The sequence below is a fragment of the Pezoporus flaviventris genome, unplaced genomic scaffold, assembly GCF_033815535.1.
Source record: "Pezoporus flaviventris isolate CSIRO_AGI_PZ_B2104156 unplaced genomic scaffold, CSIRO_AGI_Pfla_v1 ptg000013l, whole genome shotgun sequence".
NCBI lineage: Eukaryota > Metazoa > Chordata > Aves > Psittaciformes > Psittacidae > Pezoporus > Pezoporus flaviventris.
Genome location: NW_026892561.1, coordinates 8,379,413 through 8,398,257, shown reverse-complemented (window position 1 = coordinate 8,398,257; position 18,845 = coordinate 8,379,413). Strand labels below are relative to the sequence as shown.

At 47.6% G+C, this 18,845-nt stretch overlaps 1 protein-coding gene across 14 annotated transcripts in view; it reads left to right on the top strand.

Moving 5' to 3' along the window:
• Positions 1-18,845, top strand: part of PTPRF (protein tyrosine phosphatase receptor type F) — a 397,714-nt gene that overhangs the window by 338,062 nt on the left and 40,807 nt on the right. For 6 of the 14 annotated variants that reach the window (XM_061451477.1, XM_061451476.1, XM_061451483.1 and 3 more), the window contains 6 exons: positions 3,759-3,785; positions 6,003-6,120; positions 8,390-8,968; positions 9,595-9,692; positions 15,478-15,731; positions 16,417-16,507. In XM_061451477.1, coding sequence (XP_061307461.1) covers positions 3,759-3,785; positions 6,003-6,120; positions 8,390-8,968; positions 9,595-9,692; positions 15,478-15,731; positions 16,417-16,507 — 1,167 coding nt within the window. The remainder of the gene's footprint in view (positions 1-3,758; positions 3,786-6,002; positions 6,121-8,389; positions 8,969-9,594; positions 9,693-15,477; positions 15,732-16,416; positions 16,508-18,845) is intronic. The other 8 variants (XM_061451480.1, XM_061451484.1, XM_061451482.1 and 5 more) reach the window with 3 other exon arrangements.

Genomic DNA, 18,845 nt, shown 5'->3' with positions numbered 1-18,845 from the left:
CCTACTGGCTGACTGATGGACAAACAAATCATAGAAGCATAGAATAGTTAGGGTTGGACCTTAAGATCATCAGGTTCCAACCTCCCTGCTGTGGGCAGGGACACCTCACACTAAACCATTTCACCCAAGGCTCTGTCCAGCCCAGCGTTGAACACCGAGAGGGATGGAGCATTCACAACTTCCCTGGACAGCCCATTCCAGTGCCTCACCACCCTTACAGTAAAGAACTTCCTCCTTGTATCTAATCTAAACTTTGCCTGCTTAAGTTTGAACCCGTTACCCCTTGTTGTATCAGTACAGTCCCTAATGAAGAGTCCCTCCCCAGCATCCTTATATGCCCCCTTCAGGTACTGGAAGGCAATGTGGCCAGCCTGCTTGTTCTCAGCCCAGGCTGGAATATCTTGAGGGGACACTTCACCCTATGCTGCATTGTGGCCCTGAGAACTGCTCCTGCCCTCAACTGTGCAGCATATTTGACCGGGAGCCTGCCTCCTGCATCATTCTGAGGATGGAGCGTGCACCTTAGCCTTGCTAGAGCCCTTTGCAGAGCCAGCCTGCTCAGAGAGCTTAGCAGTGCTTCTGCTGCTGGGAGCTGGCAGGGTACAAGAAGGTCAGGCTTTGTGGAGGAGACACTCCTGCCACCTCCTCCTCCTCCTGCTTTGCAAACAGCCATGGCAGGGGAGAGGCACACTGCCCACAAGAAGGGCTGCAGGCTCGCGGGAAGATTGCGTGGTCTTTGCAGGCAGCACTTTTCCATCCAACATGCAGACTGAGTGCATGTCCCACCAGCTTGCTCCAGATGAGCAAGCAGTAGTAACGGCAAGCACTTCAAGCTGTTGGACAGAGATCAAAGGAAAACAGGCTAGCCAGAGACTCCTGTTTCCTGGGCATTGCCCACCCAGGCATAACACAGGAATTTACAGCCTCCCTCTTTCGCTGGGTAATTGTCAAGGATTTTTTTTCAAATCTACTTGGAACGAGTCATGCATGGGTCTGGCACGGAGGTGAGATGTACTCTGCTTTGTAAGTGGAATGAAACTGAAAGGCATCATCCAAGGGGCATTTAAGTAATAGACAAACCTGAACTTCTGGAGTCCTCGGACCCTTCCACATCCCCACAAGCTGGCACCCAAGTTTACATCTGGAGTTGTGCCACAGTCACTGAAGCAGAGAGAAGGATCTGAAGGAAAACTGCAGTATTCACATTTCATAGCTGGGGCTGTTTAAGGGGGCTTAAGTCTGTCTTTTGCAAGAACCATGGACAGGGAAAACAGCCGTTCCCTGGTGCGACATGACTGTGCTGTGTGGTGTTGAAGTGTAAAATGAAATGTTAAGGCACTGCAGCTGCCATAAATACACACTGTTAGCTTTAGCACTTCCCTGAGCCATCCTGTCTCATGCACACAGCCCTGTCTGAGTTCTTTTTATGACAGCTCCTGAGCTTTTCAGATCAATTTGTCTTACTGACCAACCTTCAACAGTTAAGAAGCAATTGAGCTAGTTCAAGGAAGGAAATGTTTTGATCTGCAGATGATATTTTCATAATGAAACTGAATTTATATTGAACATATTTATGCAGGCCTGGCTTTTCACTGTTATTCCTCCAGCACAGTTCTCAAGGCATTTATTTGCACTCTGATCTGATGCAAGATTAAAGTCCACTGAAACATAAGAGCAGAGTTTGAACATTAAACACTTGGTCTAAAATCCTGGTGGGTGATAAACTATATGCTGTGGTGTGAGGGGCTGTCAGATGCAGTAGCCTCCTGAGCCCAGGTCTACTCTTTTGTTTGTTGCACTGGGGTAACCTTCTGCTCCTGCAGCTAGCTACATGGAGGCAGGCTGGGCTGTTGCCATCCACATGGCCCCCATCCACCAGGGATGTGGTGTTGAAGCAGAAATGTACTTCTGGGAGAAAGAGCTACCAGGCCTCATATACCTCCTGTAGCAAGACTTCTGCCAGGTTTCAGATCAGCAGGGCAGAGAGTGTGGCTGTTGCCAGCGGCGTGGGCTGGCTGGCGTGTGGGTAGTACATCAGTAGCAGTGACTTGGGTTCAGCTAAGCGTGCAACACTGGAAATAACACCAAGATGTATGTGGAAAGAGGTCCTTTGGTGACCATAATACCTCATGAGGGCTTTGGCTATATAGAAAGTCTTTAGGGACAACTTGACCTCTGCAATGAAATTAAATTTTAACATGGTTTAGGGGGTAATTCTACTGCAGTCTCATGGCATCAAATAAGTGAACTATAATAAAATCTTAGAAGATTTTTTTTCTCCAATAGCTGCTTCTTTCTGAATTTAAGAGAATAGAATAGCAAATACTTAGAAGGTATGCCACGTATTTTACTACTGAGGAGAGTACTCTGCCACTGTGACAGGTTGCAGCCTGTGAAAGCCACCTCAAATAGCCTGAGTACAAAAGGCTACTTGTAGCCTTAATACCATTTAGTATTACTGCTGCACCCACAGGTTCCCAGGCACTTCAGCAGTATTAGCTGGGCTTTCCAGTGTCCCAGGGAAGTCAGTATCTGAGCACCATTTCACAGCTGCAAGCTCAGGCTCAGAAGAAAGGCCTGCCAAGGCTCACACTGAGTCAGGGGCAATAGTACCTATCTTCCACTTTCATCTCTATGCTTGAACCTATCGACCGGTGCTTCCTCCAGGCAGATTTAGTAACCTGAGATGGAACACGTCACCTTGGCTGAGAGAGCTCACTGTGATCTCTGCAAGCCTTCCTTTGGTGCATCAACCACAAAGAACAGTGCCACAGGCATGCATGGCAGGTCTGCTAAGTTTCACCACCCCAGTGCAACTTTGATGTCTTAGAACCCCAAATCCAGCCAGAAACCTGCATGTTCCCTCTTCAGAGCCCTAATTGAGCTGCCATGGCTGGGAATCCACGTGAGCTATTGCTGGGAAATAGTTTGTGTAAAAGTCTTACCTGCAGGGCTGCTCTTGCCAAACAAGTGTTTGCCATTTGGTATTGTGTAATTGGAGGTGAGAAGCTGTTTCCTCAGTATATGTACCAGTTTGAGCCTTGCTCTAAGCCACGCAGCTTTGTTGGAGAATCAGCTTAGTGTGGAGCTCTGTGTAAGACTCTCAGCTTCTTGCAGATGTTTACAAGAGATGGCACTTCTCGGTTTTCTGAGGTCTCCAGAGCATTTTCTTGCAAATGATACAGGAAAGAGAAGCTCTATAAATGCTGTATTGGTGCTTCCCTGCAGAGAGTGCCCTCTGAGTTTTGTGTGTTGAAGTCTTTGATTCTCAACAAGAGATGGTGGCTGGAGGATCACGAGAACAGAAACTGGACATTAGTCCACTGATCTGTTGTGAGTGATGCAGGGCAGCAGTCAGCCACAGAGCCTTGATAATGCATGCTGTCCCTACTTGTTCTGCTTGTGGAAGAGGCAGAATAGGACAAAAAAGGGGAAAAAAAAAAAAGCCAGAAAGGTAAAGGACTGCAAAGTTAGGACATGGTGACCTCTGCATCCGTTAAGAAGGAAGCTGTTGCCCCTGTTTGTGTGAATGATCTCAGACCTACTGTGCAGGCTAGCAGCATGTAGAAAATTGCTCTATGCCACCTCTTCCCTTGGCACAGCTTGTGCCAAGTGATCCTCTGTGTGTAAGTGTTGTAATCCCCCCAACCCAGTCCTGCTAACCCCTGCTGTTGTCATTGTCATCCCCTTCCTACATGTTGCCCCTTAAAATTCTGTGTCTCCATTTTTCTCTCCTACTTCCTTTCTCCCCCCGTCAGTGGAGAACTGAGGACTCCGTCGACCATGTAAGTACCACTTGTGTGTATTCCAGGTTGGAAAGGAGGGGTTTGGTAAATCGATTTGTGAATTTCGTAGACACAGTGCTGTCAAAACATCCCTTTCACTCCTTTAATGAGGCTGGAGAGTTACATTGTGAAACCTTCCACAAGCAGCAAATCCAGAGAAAATTGGCATTTAGATTGCTACTAAATGCAGAAAAGCAATTGACATTTCCTATAATCTGTATTTCCAGCTTATTGCAGTGCAGTTTTAGGCAGGCTCAAGTGATCAACTCAGGAGCTGCATCCTGCTTTCTGCAGTAGTTGGCCCACCGAGTTACGTGGTAAAATTAGATATATAATCTTTAAACCACATTGATCGTAGTCATGAAAAATAACCTGCACTCTCAACCGTGACCTTTGGTTGAAACACAGATCGTAATAGGAAAACAATCACATTTAAACAGTTAAATCCAATTTTTCCCACGTAATTTTGAAATACAAATTTGGAGGAACAAACTAGAAAATGACCTTTTTAGAGTCAGCAATTCAATTATGTGCCCTACTGTGAGCTTCCCTGGCACAATGCATTTCTCCTCCTGCTTTTTACAGAGGATTCTCGCGCAGAGTGTGTCATGACAGCACTGTGTTTACATTATGCAATCTGACCTTCTTTCATCCGTCCCTCATCTCTCTTCCCCTCCTCTCAGCTCGCTTGCTTTGCTCCTGGTGGCATGCTTTTGCGTGAGAATTTCTCTTTGCATGGGTTTGGGAGGAGTGAATTCTCTTGGGATGTTCAGAGTCTGCAGGTTTTGTGTGAGTGCTTCCCCCGCGGGTCCATTGGCACCGATCGGACTGTGCGTCCACTCACCCGCACACACGATCTGCTGCAGGGGCGGAGTTGGGATTGGACTCTGGTTCACACGGTGATTTTGGCGGGGTTCTTGTTGGTGCTTGTTGATTTTTCTCTGGGCTGGCTGGTTCTGCGATGGTAACATGGTGATTTTGATGAGTAAGCCTGGGCAGGTAACCTGAACCAGCAGCGCTGACTGGAGATCAGCAGGTTTAACAGTGTGCGTGTTTGTGCGAGTGAGTGATGGGAGGACTGGCTGTGCTCTGAGAGCGACCACAAGTGCCCCTCATACCCCTCAAGCTGGCAGGGCTCGCCTGGTTAGATATAAGACCCCTGAAGCAGCCTCTGACAGCGCCTTGTCCCTCTCCATCGCTACACTTCTTTTCTGAAAGGGTAAATAACCAACCCAGAGCCTCTGCCTCCTTTCGAAAACCTTCCCCAGCCTCTTCTCCAGCCTGGCTGTCTCTTGCTCCCTGACCTGATGGGTTATTAGTGCTAAACGGCCCCAGTCCCTTTCATAACACCCACAGATGCACACAAGGGTGCCTGTACTGAGTTCTCCAAGAGCTGCTGAGCTCGCTGTGCTTGCTCGTTTGCAGGCCTGGCCAGATGCACTTGGCATAAGTCATGTTGCTGCTGGAGGCCAGGAGGGAGGAGTGGTGCTCCCCTCTTTGATCTCAAATTGAAGTGCAGAGCCATGCCCTTCTCCTGCCCACAGTAAGCCAGAGCATGCAGGGGTGCTAGCACCCTGCTGAGTCTGCCTTCCTCTGGACCTCCCACAGTGCAGGGTTTTCCCTCCAGGTCTTGCCAGTGCCTTGTGCTGACCCTGTCCCATCACTTCAACACCGTGCCTGGCAAGGAGGTAAACACACTGCTGTAGCACTGCAGGTGCTCCCTGCCTGGGGCCTCCAAGCCTGTGTTGCCTCTCTATGCTCCCTGCAGCTCTGCTGTGAGAGACAGCTTTAAAAATCCCCAAATTAGCCTCCAAGAGATTTCCCCAGCCAGCTGAACTGGCTTTTGTTCTGGTTCACAGCTCCACAGTCCTTTTACTCGCAGGCTTCACACAGGACCTTGTCTGGAGCAGATCTCCCTCTTGGCAGAAGCCATGGGAGAGCAGAACTGCTGACACAGGTTGCTGGTGGGTCCCTGAAAGGCCAAGTGTTAGAGGCAGGGGTTGAAATGAGGTGGGTCAGTGTTGGAGTGGCAGCAGTTGTTGTTTGCTGGCTCTGTGCAAGATGTGTGTTTGAGTGCAATGTGTGAGTGTGAATCAGTGAGTGTGTTGGTGTGTTGCTGTTGGAGACACTGACCCCAGTGCCCTCCTTTGCTCACTCCGGTAACAAGTACCTGTTCTTCTCATTTGCCCCTTCTCTGCCTCATGGATGTGCTCCCAGGAGACAGTCATTGGAGGCCTGCTGCCAGAAACCACCTACTCCGTCACAGTCGCTGCCTACACCACCAAAGGAGATGGTGCCCGCAGCAAGCCGAAAGTCATCACCACCACAGGGGCAGGTGAGTGTGGGGAGTGGATGCCACAGCCTCTTAGGGGTGGTAGTAAAACCTCCCAGGAGGCATGGGGAGTATGGCCAAGGCACCTGTACAGAGGAAGCGAGAGGGCTGGAGATGCTACAGAGGCACATACTCTTGTGATCTCCGGCCCTTACTTACTGGCTTTGCCACTGGATCACCTGAGCAAAATACAGCAAACAGATGGACAGATAGTGCCAGGGCCTGTGAGAGAGCAGTGAAACTCACGGGTTTGAGCTCATCTGCATAGGCCAGAGACCTGGGAAGAGGAAGCCTGAAAGTCCAGGCCCTCCCTCAGCTTTGGAGTTATGGCCTGTCCTCACCTTGTCCCCATAGACAAGTGCCATTTCTTGCTTCCTGTGGTGACTACAGTGTCACCTGGGATGATTCCTGGCCAAGAGGGCTCCTCAGAGGTGCTTCTCAGCTTCCCCCCCAGCCATTGCTCCTGCTGTCTCCCCAGGATTACATAGCTGAGCCCAGCTGCTCCTAGAGCTGTGGTAAAATCTGGAATGCAACAAATCCTGCCATAGGAATACTGCGGACACAACTTCTAGGTCCTGGTGATCACAGCCAGTTTGGTTCTGCACTGTCAGCAGAGACATGTACCCTGTGCCTCACGGAACACAGGAACCTCTGCCTGGAGCAGGGGCACCCAGGATTTCATCAGGTGCTTTCCTCCGGATGTGGTCAAACTTGCCTTTGGCAGTGGCACCAACTAATTGACATTGTCTTGACCACGATTTCCACTCACTAGACCTGTCCTACAACTGATAATCCTGCTGCTTCCTCACACCAGCCACAGGAACAGTATTTACCACTTGTTATTATGGGAATGCAGCTTGTGCAAACTGAGAGCGTTTGTTCCTGGTGCTTTTAAACAGGGAACAGCTTGCCGTCTCCTCCGCACTGCATATGGGGAGCTCCAGAGGTAGTTTCCACTGTCACAATTTCAAATGCTGTCTCCCTTGTGCCTCGCCATGATGTATGCTCTGCTCATCACATTGCTACAGCTGTCCTATAAACAGGAAAAGCTTCCTAAACATACCGGTGTTGCACTGTAAACCGCAGTGGGTCTTCCCATGTTATGATGCACATTTGAAGTTAATATTTGGAATCAGCTTTGAAAATAATGTGTCCCTTAATACTAGCTGCTCTTAGACATTGTATTATGAGTGCAAGAAGGATGGCACTGGCAGTGGAAATGTAATAGTATGTCTTGCTATCTCCAGAACCACCCCCAGAGCTGCCTTTGTACAGGCTTGTCTGCAGGCTTGACCTCAAAGGGGAGTGTTGGTATCGCCCTCTCATGGCAAAATCGAGGCATAATTCTGTCAAATACGTTTTTCTCATGCTCATCTGTGGGCTCATACATTTCAGAAGTGTTCAAGGCTATTTTATTTACGTAGGTTTGGCTACAATCCTATTTTCATTTTCATATCAGTGGCCCCATCCCTTTGATTCTGAGTATCTTCCCTATCAGTTGATTTGTTTACAAATCTGAGCTGATGTGAACTGAAGACACATCCTTTTTTAACTGAAGGAGATCAAGGTATTAAACCACCAATTTAAATCCATCAGTTCCTAACCAGTGATGACAACATCCCTTGACTTGTGCAGCATAAGCAAAATCCTGTGGAACGCTTGTGTTCACCTTTCACATCGACACTGACATCACGAATCTGCTCATCAGCTAAACCAAAATGTATTCTGATGGCAAACAGCCCACCCAGCTCTGCTTGCTGCCTCTGCAGATGGTAAAACTGCAAGGTTTCAGGATGAAATTTGTCTGCCCCAGACAGATCAGGGTGCTGGACTTGGGCTTCTGTGTGTCTGTTGTGGTACAGTGCGCTGAGGCCAGCGTGGCCTGGTGCTGCACACTAGCTGGAGTGTCTGAAGACCACTGACTGGGAGGACGGGATTCGTATCTTCTCTGAGTTAAATGTGATGCTTTGAGGTACCTTAAATCTTTCCTATAAAAGGGGATGAATTTTGGGGCTGGATATGGCAGAATTTATTGCCTGTTTAGATGGCAGCACATGGGAAAACGGCAGCCAAGAGCTGGCTGGCTCCAGCTTCCCTCATCACCGGATTAGGGTCACTCTGCCTCTATCCATGTGAATTGTCTGTCGTCCTCTTCACCCTGTTGTCTGAACTTTCCCACTTTCCTCAATCCTCTTGGACTGAGCAGCACAGAAGCGGTCCTTCCTTGCCCTCCTTCCAGGCTATAGATGGTCATTGTGTGTTTATGTTGCAGTCCCAGGGAAGCCCACCATGATGATTAGCACGACAGCCATGAACACAGCCCTCATCCAGTGGCACCCACCCAAGGAGATGGTAGGGGAGCTGCTGGGTTACAGGCTGCAATACAGACGTCTTGATGAGGAAAAGATGAACACGATAGACTTCGGGAAGAGAGACCATCACTATACTGTCACCAACCTGCACAAGGGGGCCACGTACCTCTTCAGATTGTCTGCCAAGAACAGAGCTGGCCCAGGAGAAGAGTTTGAGAAGGAGATCACTACAGCAGAAGACGTGCCAAGTGGCTTCCCACAGAACCTGCGTGTGGTGGGTCTCACCACTTCAACCACAGAAGTTGCATGGGACCCTCCAGTCTTAGCAGAAAGAAACGGCAAGATAGTCAACTACACAGTGGTATACAGGGACATAAATAGCCAGCAGGACCTGGTTAATATCACCAAGGACACAAGTATCACTTTGATGAATTTGAAGCCTGATACCACTTACGACATCAAAGTGAGGGCCCGCACCAATAAAGGGGTTGGGCCACTCAGCCCCAGCATCCAGTCCCGGACAATGCCTGTTGAGCAAGGTAAGTGCCCATCTAACAAGCCCTATCAGCAAGCAAGAGGCCTTTGCTTCAGCTCATGAGGCTAGGCTCCCCCTTGCTCTGACTTACTGAGATCAGGTACTGTGTGGCTCCCTAGTCTAAAACTAGTTCGGCGAGGGGAAGCTCAGCGAAGGTTTCCTTAAAGTTGCCATTTGGGGAAGAGGGGCGTTGGTGGTAGCTTAATCGCCTTCACTGCTCCACAGGCACACTTTGATGTTTTGTCTGTACATGAAAGGCTCCTGCTTGAACTGGAGCAGGCAGCTGGGTAGGATGATCTGCAGATCCAGTACCTGAGCACCACTGTTCTTTGATCACGGCAAAGGGCCAAGAGAGTGTGAGTGGATGGGGGAGAGAGGAACACTACAGTTAAGCCTATGACTTCCTTTCTGTGATGCTGGAAATTATAGTAAAAAAGCAAAACTCCACTGGAGACTGGAGACTTGGTAAAAAGGCAGCTGCTCTTTTCTCCTCATCTCACTTCTCTGCTGCAGCTGAACTGTTTGACCTCTGATGCTGAGATAGATAAAGAGAGACTTGGAACCGAGCTGCTGCCTGGCTCCCTCCTGACTTGGTCTTACAGTGCTCAAAAATCTTGTTTTTCATTTCAGTGTTTGCTAAGAACTTCCGCGTCAATGCCGTCATGAAAACATCTGTGTTGCTGAGCTGGGAAGTGCCTGACTCCTATAAATCTGCAGTGCCTTTTAAGGTAAGAGTGGGATGCAGAGAACAGGGAACTCCACCTGTGGCAGTGAGCAGGACAGCAGAAAGCAGCATCTTGACCTGCCACATGATGTTTCCCAGCCATTAGACAAGAGATGAGCAGAGCAGGGTCATATTGCTCACTGGCCTGGAGTCTTGTGGAGCTCCGATCTCCAAGGCCAAGTTAGGTAGCTGCTCTTGCTTTTGAGCACCTGTGCATGAACCATGGCACACAGTAGAGCATATTGCTGCTTGCTTTCCTTCCTCTCACTTTTCTTGAGCCAGAAGGTGGTGTAGTTCTGTTGATTTCTTTCTGGTTTGATCAGTTGTGGAATAGCCAATAAGCACTTGGCTCGTGGTAACAAAGCAGGAGTGAATAATGTTGGCTGATGCACACACTGCCAATACCAAGCAGTGAAGTCGTGCACTGGGCAGAGAATAGGGTTGTCTCAGTGATCGTAGTATGTGTTTCTGTCTTCTCACCATCCAGTTAGGAACCCATCTTGACCATAGCAACTTCTGCTAAATGCCCACTCCTCCCTTAATAGTGCCCCGAATTACTTGCCTTTTTGAAGGGAAATGGAAACTGGTCCAGCACCCCAAATCCCTGATGCTTTTCTCATGCGCATTTGCAGTGGTTATTTACACAACCCCCGTCAGTGCTTCACTCCATCATCAGCTTTCTCAAGTATCTCTTTGCCTGGTAGTCACTCAGCTGGGACCTACTAGTCACGCTGGCCATTGTAGCTCCTCAACAGTGGTTACACAAGCTTGTCCTGATGCCCGGTTCAGAGTCAAAGCACAAAAAATTATAAACGTGATTCAGTTGCAAGAGATTACCAGGACAAGGTGGTCTGAAAACCAGCCAGAGAGTTAAACTTTAGAGTGACTCTTCCTGCAACATGTCCTGTCTCAAACATCCAGATTGCCTTTATGAGTTACTTCAGAGCAGTGCGGCAGATGCATAACCTAAGGGAATGAAGGAGAGAAGCATCATCACCCTTCCAGAAGGTGTTTGAGGTGTGAGCAGCACAAGATGTGTCAGTGCAGAGGGAACTGCAGGAATGGCTGCTGCTCTCTTTTCTCCAACACAGTTCTGGATGTAGTTGTCATCCACCACTTACAACCTGATGTCTTGCTTCTTTAGTCAGCTCCCCAGTGTATAACACTGAGGTAGGAGGAAAACTAGAGTGTGGTGGAAATTTCTGCAGCTCTCAGCTCCTCTCCCTTGAGAAACAAAACCAACATGTCTCATCACCAAAGATAATTTTCCACCCAGTCTCAGCAGCTACGTGCAAAGGTGGACAGGGGTGGGATCAGCATGACTTCCCTCCTTGCACATGCACCCTGCCATGCTGTGCCTAAAGAGAAAATGAAATGCCTGCGTGAGTTGTGGGGGATCCATGGCCAGGGGAACGAGGGGAAGGTCTTTAACTACATCAACATCAAAGTGTGTGAGCACCTTCCCTTCCTTGTTACTAGCTCTCCTTGTTTAAATCCTGAAGCTGAATTACCATGATCAATAGCAGGCACTTGTTAACATGCGTGTTAGCTGAAGCAGACAAGGCTTTTGTGAAGACCTCGTGGTATTCAAAGCTTTACCAGGCGTAGAGTGCATTAGGATCACTGCTCAGATATGTGGCCGCAAGTAACTTCCCAGAGCCTGGTTACTTTGCAGTCTGCTTCATCTTGCCTTATTCCTGTGACACAAAGCCCGTGTCTCTATCTGACAGCACTGTGCTAGAAAGGGACAGTGTGACCTTTGGAGCATTACCACCAAATAAGGATTGTGGAGTGGTTGGAGGTAGCCAGGAGCCAAGGATGTAATTCTGATGCCTTGTCTTGCAGCAGACTGTGACTCAGGGTCTGCCCCTGCTGCGGTTAACCCTCAGGTGACACAGGAGCAGATGGCTTTAGCTACTTGCTACTGAAGAGCAATCATGCAAGCAAGAGTATTAGAAGGATATTTCTCTAATAGTGTCTTCTTTCTATTAATATTCCCAGGCTTGCAGACACACGAGTCAAGGCCAGGAGCTGAGGGGGTCAGCTCCAGGTCATTGATTGTGCTACTCGAAAGAAATCCCTAACCTTCAGGATGTTGTATTTTTATAAACAGGGTTCACCTCTCTTCTCTATTTCAGGAACACGGGGTGCTGAGGCCAGAGCCTAATATTGTAACTAGCATAGCAGATAAATCTCCATGGGAACAATTAGTATTATCTACACTTGATAAACAGTCTCATGCTAAATCTATGTCTCAAAGGGTGTCATATTCTACTTTAACAGGTTTAATTAAAGTAGGTATTGTTCTGACAATGAATAGTGAGGCACAGGCAGGACTGGAGCTTTTTTTTAATAGAGGATGAACTGGGACCTTACAAATTTTCATTGCCACCAAATCAATAATGAAGGCTTGAGTTGTCTTGGGGGAATTTTCACAGCTTCTTCTGGTCCAGGAGACAAATTCCTTGTAAAATGTTGCCCAGCAGTTGTGGTGGAAGAGAGGCACTATTCCTTTTCTGTTCCAGTGTGCTTGCAAAAAGCTGTTCTGGAGCTTTTATGGAAAGTGCAAGATAAATGCAACCTTCTCCTTGGGGAAACTGAACTTTCCTGAGACACATTCTTCAACTTAAGAGTAGGACGGGGAGCATATTGGTTAAAGACAGCAGCACAAGGTATTCTACAAATGGGGAGAAGGAACAGCAGCTTTTGAAAATCATTATGATACAGGTTTGAAAATAATCCTGAGGATGCTGGGTAGTGCTTTCTCACAGTGTATCCCATGGAATGTAGTAATTAACTCCTGCCCGCAAAAAAAAAGCAGCCTTGTCTACTTCTCCATCAAGTCATTATCTTTTCCAGTGTTGCACACACTGTGTCTTTTCATCTTTTAGTTTAATGCATTCTTTTCTGCCTTGAAATCAAGCAGCAGACTTTCAGGAGTGACATTTGGACCCACCTAGCTTTGCAGTTGTTCTCTTGTGGGTAAGAGCAGCACGAATGACATTTTACAGCAATCCATGGGCTAGTCAGCAATGTTTGGCAGTTCAGAGCCCTTGGGCCAAATTTGCTGCTGACTTAAGTAGTTACCAGTGGGCCATGATGCAACCTCTAAATAGCATTCCTGCTTGAGCTCCCGGGCATCTTCAGCTGCACGCGAATGACTGTTTCTGAGCCCTTATGTTATCGTAAGGTTTGTGTAGAGGCCATAACTAATGGTGCATAAGATTGGAGAAGACAATGTGTTATGGCAGGTAAAAGAACGTAGAACTGTTGCAGGAACTGTGAAAAGGGGGGATGGTGGAGCATGCTTCGGGAAAGCATTGCAAATGCCAATTTCACTGTCGTTGTTCACGGCACTAAAAATCATCATCTAATGTCAGGACTGAATTGGAGACTGTGTCCTGGTCAATTCCAGTGCAGAGCAAGCAAAGAAACTCTGAAGTACCCAATGATCGCTTCTTCCTCCTCTCACTCCAGGAGAACAGCTATGTCCCACAGAGATGGCTCATGTGCGGGTGAGCACCTTCCCTAGAGCACACACAGAAGCCGTTTATTAGAGAAGAATTTGTGATGAGCGATCTCATCCGAGAGGCAGTGGAACTCTTTGTGGGCTTTGCATCCTTCCAGCGTAGCTCTTAATGTTGGAAGCTTGGTTATGTTCAAGTCTTTGTTGGAGCACATGAAGGGAGGTTCCATGTTCCCCCAGGACACCTCTGATTAGCTCTCATCTAGAATGTCTGGACCTGCAAGGGGTAGTGCTGGAACAGACAGCAAAGCTGCCGAGATGACTTGAGGTCTAGCAATCCTGTCTTTGTTGTTCCTGCTTCTGTGTCAGAGCAGGGTGAAACCTGGCAGCTAAGTATCCAATATTTAGTGCTGTAAGAAGCATTTCTTCATTATACTTCCTTTTTTTTTCACTCACTTCAGCACCAATCTGGTGTACATGTCTTTGGAGAAAGGCATTAAAGCCCAGGAGAAAATCTCTTAAGAGGAGTCGCAGCAGAGAACCATTCCCTCTAGCCATCCTACCTCTCCTGAGCACGGGGCAGCCAGTGCAGGGGATGTGTCCATGCAAACCTGTGTTATTTTAGTACTTGATACTTACTTTTATAGTTCATCCCTGAAGATTGAATCATGTCAACAAATGAGATTGGTTGCTTCTCTTCTCCATTGCTGGCTCCTCACTGTGGCTCTTTTACGTGTTGGGTCTCTCTTCTCAGCAACAAAAAAGCTGGGGCTCTTTTCCTATCCTGACCTCTGTGCAAAGTGACCTAAAGAAGGTTTGAAGTATGCTGTGCACACCACTGTTTGAATAAGACAAAAGCTGAGCTTCAAATTCCAGGCCTAGCCTGGTTCTTGCGGTCCACTGTCCTTCAGACCTCTTTGCAGGGCCACCTTTCTCCCTGCTTCACCACAAAATACTAGAGCAGTGCTAATGAGCTCCCCTTGTGCCAGCGAACCGGCAACATTCTGCCACCTGCTAAAAAGGTGACTTGGAAGGAGAGTTTGGTCCCTCCCTTGCTGCCTGTATCAGCCTGAATGGTGGGCTCAGCTGGTGAAAAATCCGTTTTACTTCAAGTAATTTTTCTTCCACAGAGCTGTCTGCTCTCTCCCAAGGCTGCTGTTGGAAGGAGCACATTTTATGGTGTGGTCTCTGCCTGTAACACCTAATAGCTGCCGTGGTTTAACATGCTGCAGCTCTGCCAGTTTTTGGCATGCTGTGTCTCTCCACTGCTATCCACAATCCAGCTGGACAGTTGCCCGGTGGAAGGAAACATGCTGCTTTATCATAGCTGGGGCACAACCTCTGGTCTCTCTGGTTCTCTACACCCCATTTGCCTTTGTCTCCAGGAACTGTTTGAGTTTCTGGCTTTCCAGAGGCAGTTGGTTTTGGATGCAGGAGTTGTTCCAGTAGGATCAGAACTGAGGTTCTCACAGCAGACGAGGGACATTTGGTGCAGTTAATACAGCAGCGCCTATGGCTGCTGTGCCTGACAGGAGATGGGGGTCCTGCTTATCTGCAGCAGGGGACTGAGAAAATGCTGTTAGCTGAGGGGCCAGTGGGCCCAAGGCAGGAAACTGTGCATGGGGGCTGCCCACTGCCTGTGCCACCAGCAGCCCTGCTCTGCCCTGCACTGCTGCAAGCATGGCAGGGGAAAGCAGCTCCAACCTCTTGCCCACGGCTGCAGCATCTGTTGTCATGGCAACAACGGGATGTCACACCTGCAGAGCCCTGTTATAGCTCTGCATAGGATTTGTTGGATCATTGGTGAAGCATGTAACCCCCAGTCATGCTGGGAGGGGGATAGTCTGCGTTAATCATTCCATGAGGCATGAGCTGGGAGACACAGGAGTGACACCAATTTAAAGCAGACGGGATTTTACACCAAAAGCATATTGTGTGTTGTAGCCTCGTGAGACAAGAAACAAAGACCCATCCATCTCCACACGAGGGCAAAGCACAGCCATCTGGCTTCCTCCCCCAAAGCGACAATGAAAAGCAGTGCATGTGGCACCACCAGCCCCACCATTGGCACCAGCCACCCAGGCTTTGCTGAGATGACCCCCTCTCTGCTCCATCACTATAAGGCACAGGGAGGACAGCTCAACCCTCTGCTGGGGGTTGCTCTTCTTTAACTAAAGATTTATGGCTGTTTATGAAGCGTAAAGTGGTCGAACCACCTGAGGATAAGCCCAGAGCCAAATTGTCATCTTTAACGCTGCTATTTTGTGTGTGAGTTTTCATCAGCAGCTGTCGGTTGCATGAGCATGTCTTTTTCCCATTTCAGATTCTGTACAATAGCCAGAGTGTGGAGGTGGACGGCCACTCGATGAAGAAACTCATAAGTGACCTTCAGCCAGACACGGACTATTCTTTTGTGCTAATGAACCGTGGGAGCAGTGCTGGAGGGCTCCAGCATCTCGTCTCAATCCGCACGGCTCCTGATGTCTTGCAAAGCAAACCCATCGCCACAAACAAGTACATACAGGAAGGAAAATTCACACTCGCCCTTCCCAAAGTCCAGACCACTGTGCCGGTTAGGTAGGTGCCGTGCCTGAGCATTGAAGGCAGAGCTGGGGGCTAGAGATGGGGGAAAAAAGGCAGAGCAGACCTCTGCCAGCCTCTGGATTTTGTAACCTAGGAGTGAATTTCTGAGAAGGCTGTGGTACAGAGCCAAGCATTTACTCTTAACAGGGGATCATGCTGCTGGCTCTTTCTGAGCAAATATTTGTGTGCAATAAAATTAAGACAATTCTCTGACAGTTTGCCCTCACCCTGGTGGGTACACTCCAGATGCTACCAGCAAAAACACAGTTGAGGATCAGGAGGGACTTTCTCTGATGCTGTATAACATCCTTTAAATAAATAATGCCTAAAGCCTCAAGGAGATTAAAAAGGGAGTTTGTGGAAGTCTCATTCGTTACTGTGGTATCCTTGTGCTGAAGCACAATTCCCCCAGGATTCTTGCTACAATCCGATTATATAAATGTCCTTCTCACAGCTCCTACACCACCCTCTGGAGCACAGTCTGTAGATCTTCATTAACCTAATGAGTGCTAACGGGAGTATTCTCTTCTGTGGTGCTGCTGGAAAACCAGCCTCTTCCTTACTGAACCCAGGCCAGGGAAAGGAACAGGTTGTCCCTGGGAGGCATATGGCACATTGTTTGGCGACCTGCCAGAGAGATGACTTAGGGTCCAGTGCTTATGGCTTCTTTCCTTCCCAGGTGGTACTACATCGTGGTTGTGCCAGCAGATCAGAGCACCAGCAGCCCAACTGCTCGGTGGCGAACACCTGATGAGATGGAGCTGGACCAGGTAGGAGACTGTAGAGCTGCTGTGATGGAAGTGGCTCCCAGGTAGCCAACAACATTTTGCCCAGGCCTCGTGGCAGTAGCACAGATGCAGCGATAGAGGTGCAGGCTGTATGTTAGAGGTGAGATGTGCAGTGCACTCAGCCTTTCTTGGCTGGTGACAGCATGTAGGAAGGAGGCTGGAGTCAAGCAAGAGAGGAGACATCTCCCAGAATGTGCCCAATGAGCAGATCACATTTGAGTATCTCAGAGCTCTGCTCAGGACAGATCCTGTCTCAGGATGTACACTCTTCTCAGCCTTTTTTAGCTGAAGCAACCATGCTGATTTTGAGAACAGGCTAGAAGAAAGAAGTATTATTTTCAGTTTATTAAGCTGTGGTTCTGTCAGGAGGCTTTTTTCTCTCTGGATTGGACCTAAGCCTACAGTTTGGGTGAAGAGTGAGCTCTAGTATTTAAGAAAACCTGCAAAGGCCCCTTCATGCTTGCTTGTTAAAGGCTCTCGGCATTCACCAGCCCATTCACCCAAAGAAGCAGCTTATTCTGTGCGGCAGTCTGCCAACATCAGCAGATGTGGGTGTCAGGAGAGTCCCACAAGAGGGGACTGTGGGCTCGCTCTTTCCTGTATGCACTCCCCGTCCCAAAGTAATAAGGAAAAATTCCAAGAAATCACACAGAGAAGGGCCATTCAGAAAACAAAAAGTTGCAGACTCGAAGTACTCAGAAATTACAAAGCATTAGAAACTGTAAGTCAGCCCTTGCTTATCATTAATTTTTAATTACATGATTGCACTCTTTTCCATGGGGTCCCAGCTCACAGTGTGTTGGGGGATCTTGTGTGGTGGAGAACCATCATCTACAGGCCTCCTGAATCATTTCATTGCAGAAGTTGGAAAACATCATAAGAAATAGAAGACTAGGATTAGAAAGAATGGCTTCGTTATGAGCTTTAGGTGGTTGAAAGCTATCAAGAGAACTGGTTTCTATTTCTGTTTCACTCAGCCCTGGGCAAATGATTTAAAACAAAATTTTCATTAGCAGCCACTGTCTTGTATGTTCTAGTTTTTTAGAGTGCCCAGTTTGAGATCCTGGAGCCTCATTTACAAAGCCTAAGCATGCCCAGCTGCAGAGAAAGTCAATAGGAGCCCCGCTGGATACAGTCAATGCTATAGAAAAAAAATGCTAAGTTTTCTTTAAAAAGAAAACAAGCCAACGTCTTTTCAATTTGACATTCAAAATTACTGGGCATTTTTTACATTAATGTCCCTGTGTCTCTGTTCTCCGTCTGTAAAATTAGGATAATCGCTTTCATCTCACCTCATATGGGTGTTTGAAAGATAAGATCGTTAATGTTTGTGAAGCACTTGTAATATTCTAGCGATCAGCACCATAGAAAAGCCCATGAGGAAATTATTAATTTTGTCTTCAGAGCTGGATTTGAATAGTAAGCAATAAACAATGCCTCGGGCTGCACAATACAGAGAAGAAAACAAAATACGGAATAGCTGCTCTTTGATTAAGCACTGTCTGTCCTGTGTATTTAACAAAGCTGGAGAGTTACAGGAAAGAGTGTGTGACCATGCAGTCATGGATTGTAACACAGTGCACACACATAAGGCTGAATTAATTTTGCACGGGCAATATTGATTTTCTAATTTATCAGGATCTGAACTTTGCAAGCCTGGTGTTCTTTTGATGCAGGTTTTTCTTGTGTATTATATATGTCAGTGGCAGCGGCATCTAACAACCTTAACCACAACTGCAGCCCTATGGTTTCATGCACATTCAGCTGTGCTTTCTGCCCCAAAGAGCTCAGCTGTAATTTCAGCCAAGATACAAGAGGTGTGTGCAGGGAGCAAACTTCACCATCCAAAGGCTATGTTTCTGCCTTTTCCCTCTACGGTGACAAGGCTATTTGTGAAACAGATTTCTTCATCCTCTTTTCCTTTTCCCTTTTTTTATTCTCCTTCCTATTTTTTTGGTGATACTGCAATAAGCTTTAGCTTTTCTAAATTGCTCCAACATGAGTATTCATAAGAAGGCAAGAATGGACTGTCAAGGGGAAAGAGTGGGGGGATGCATTACCCATCTTTTCCTCCTCAGAGTGAGCTCAGCTCAGCAGCATGGCTTTGTGTTCGCATCACTGTCTCCAGCCCCACTGATGTTCGCTGTCTACTCTGACAATGCTGCACTGATACATTTGTGTGTGAAATGTATTTCATGCCTCCTTCTTCATTTTAAATTAGAATTTCTGTTCTAAGCCTGATACTTGGTTTTATTCATTAGAAAAACATCTTTAAACATCTGAGAGTCTTTCTTAGCAGTGTAATTGAATTTTTGTGTGT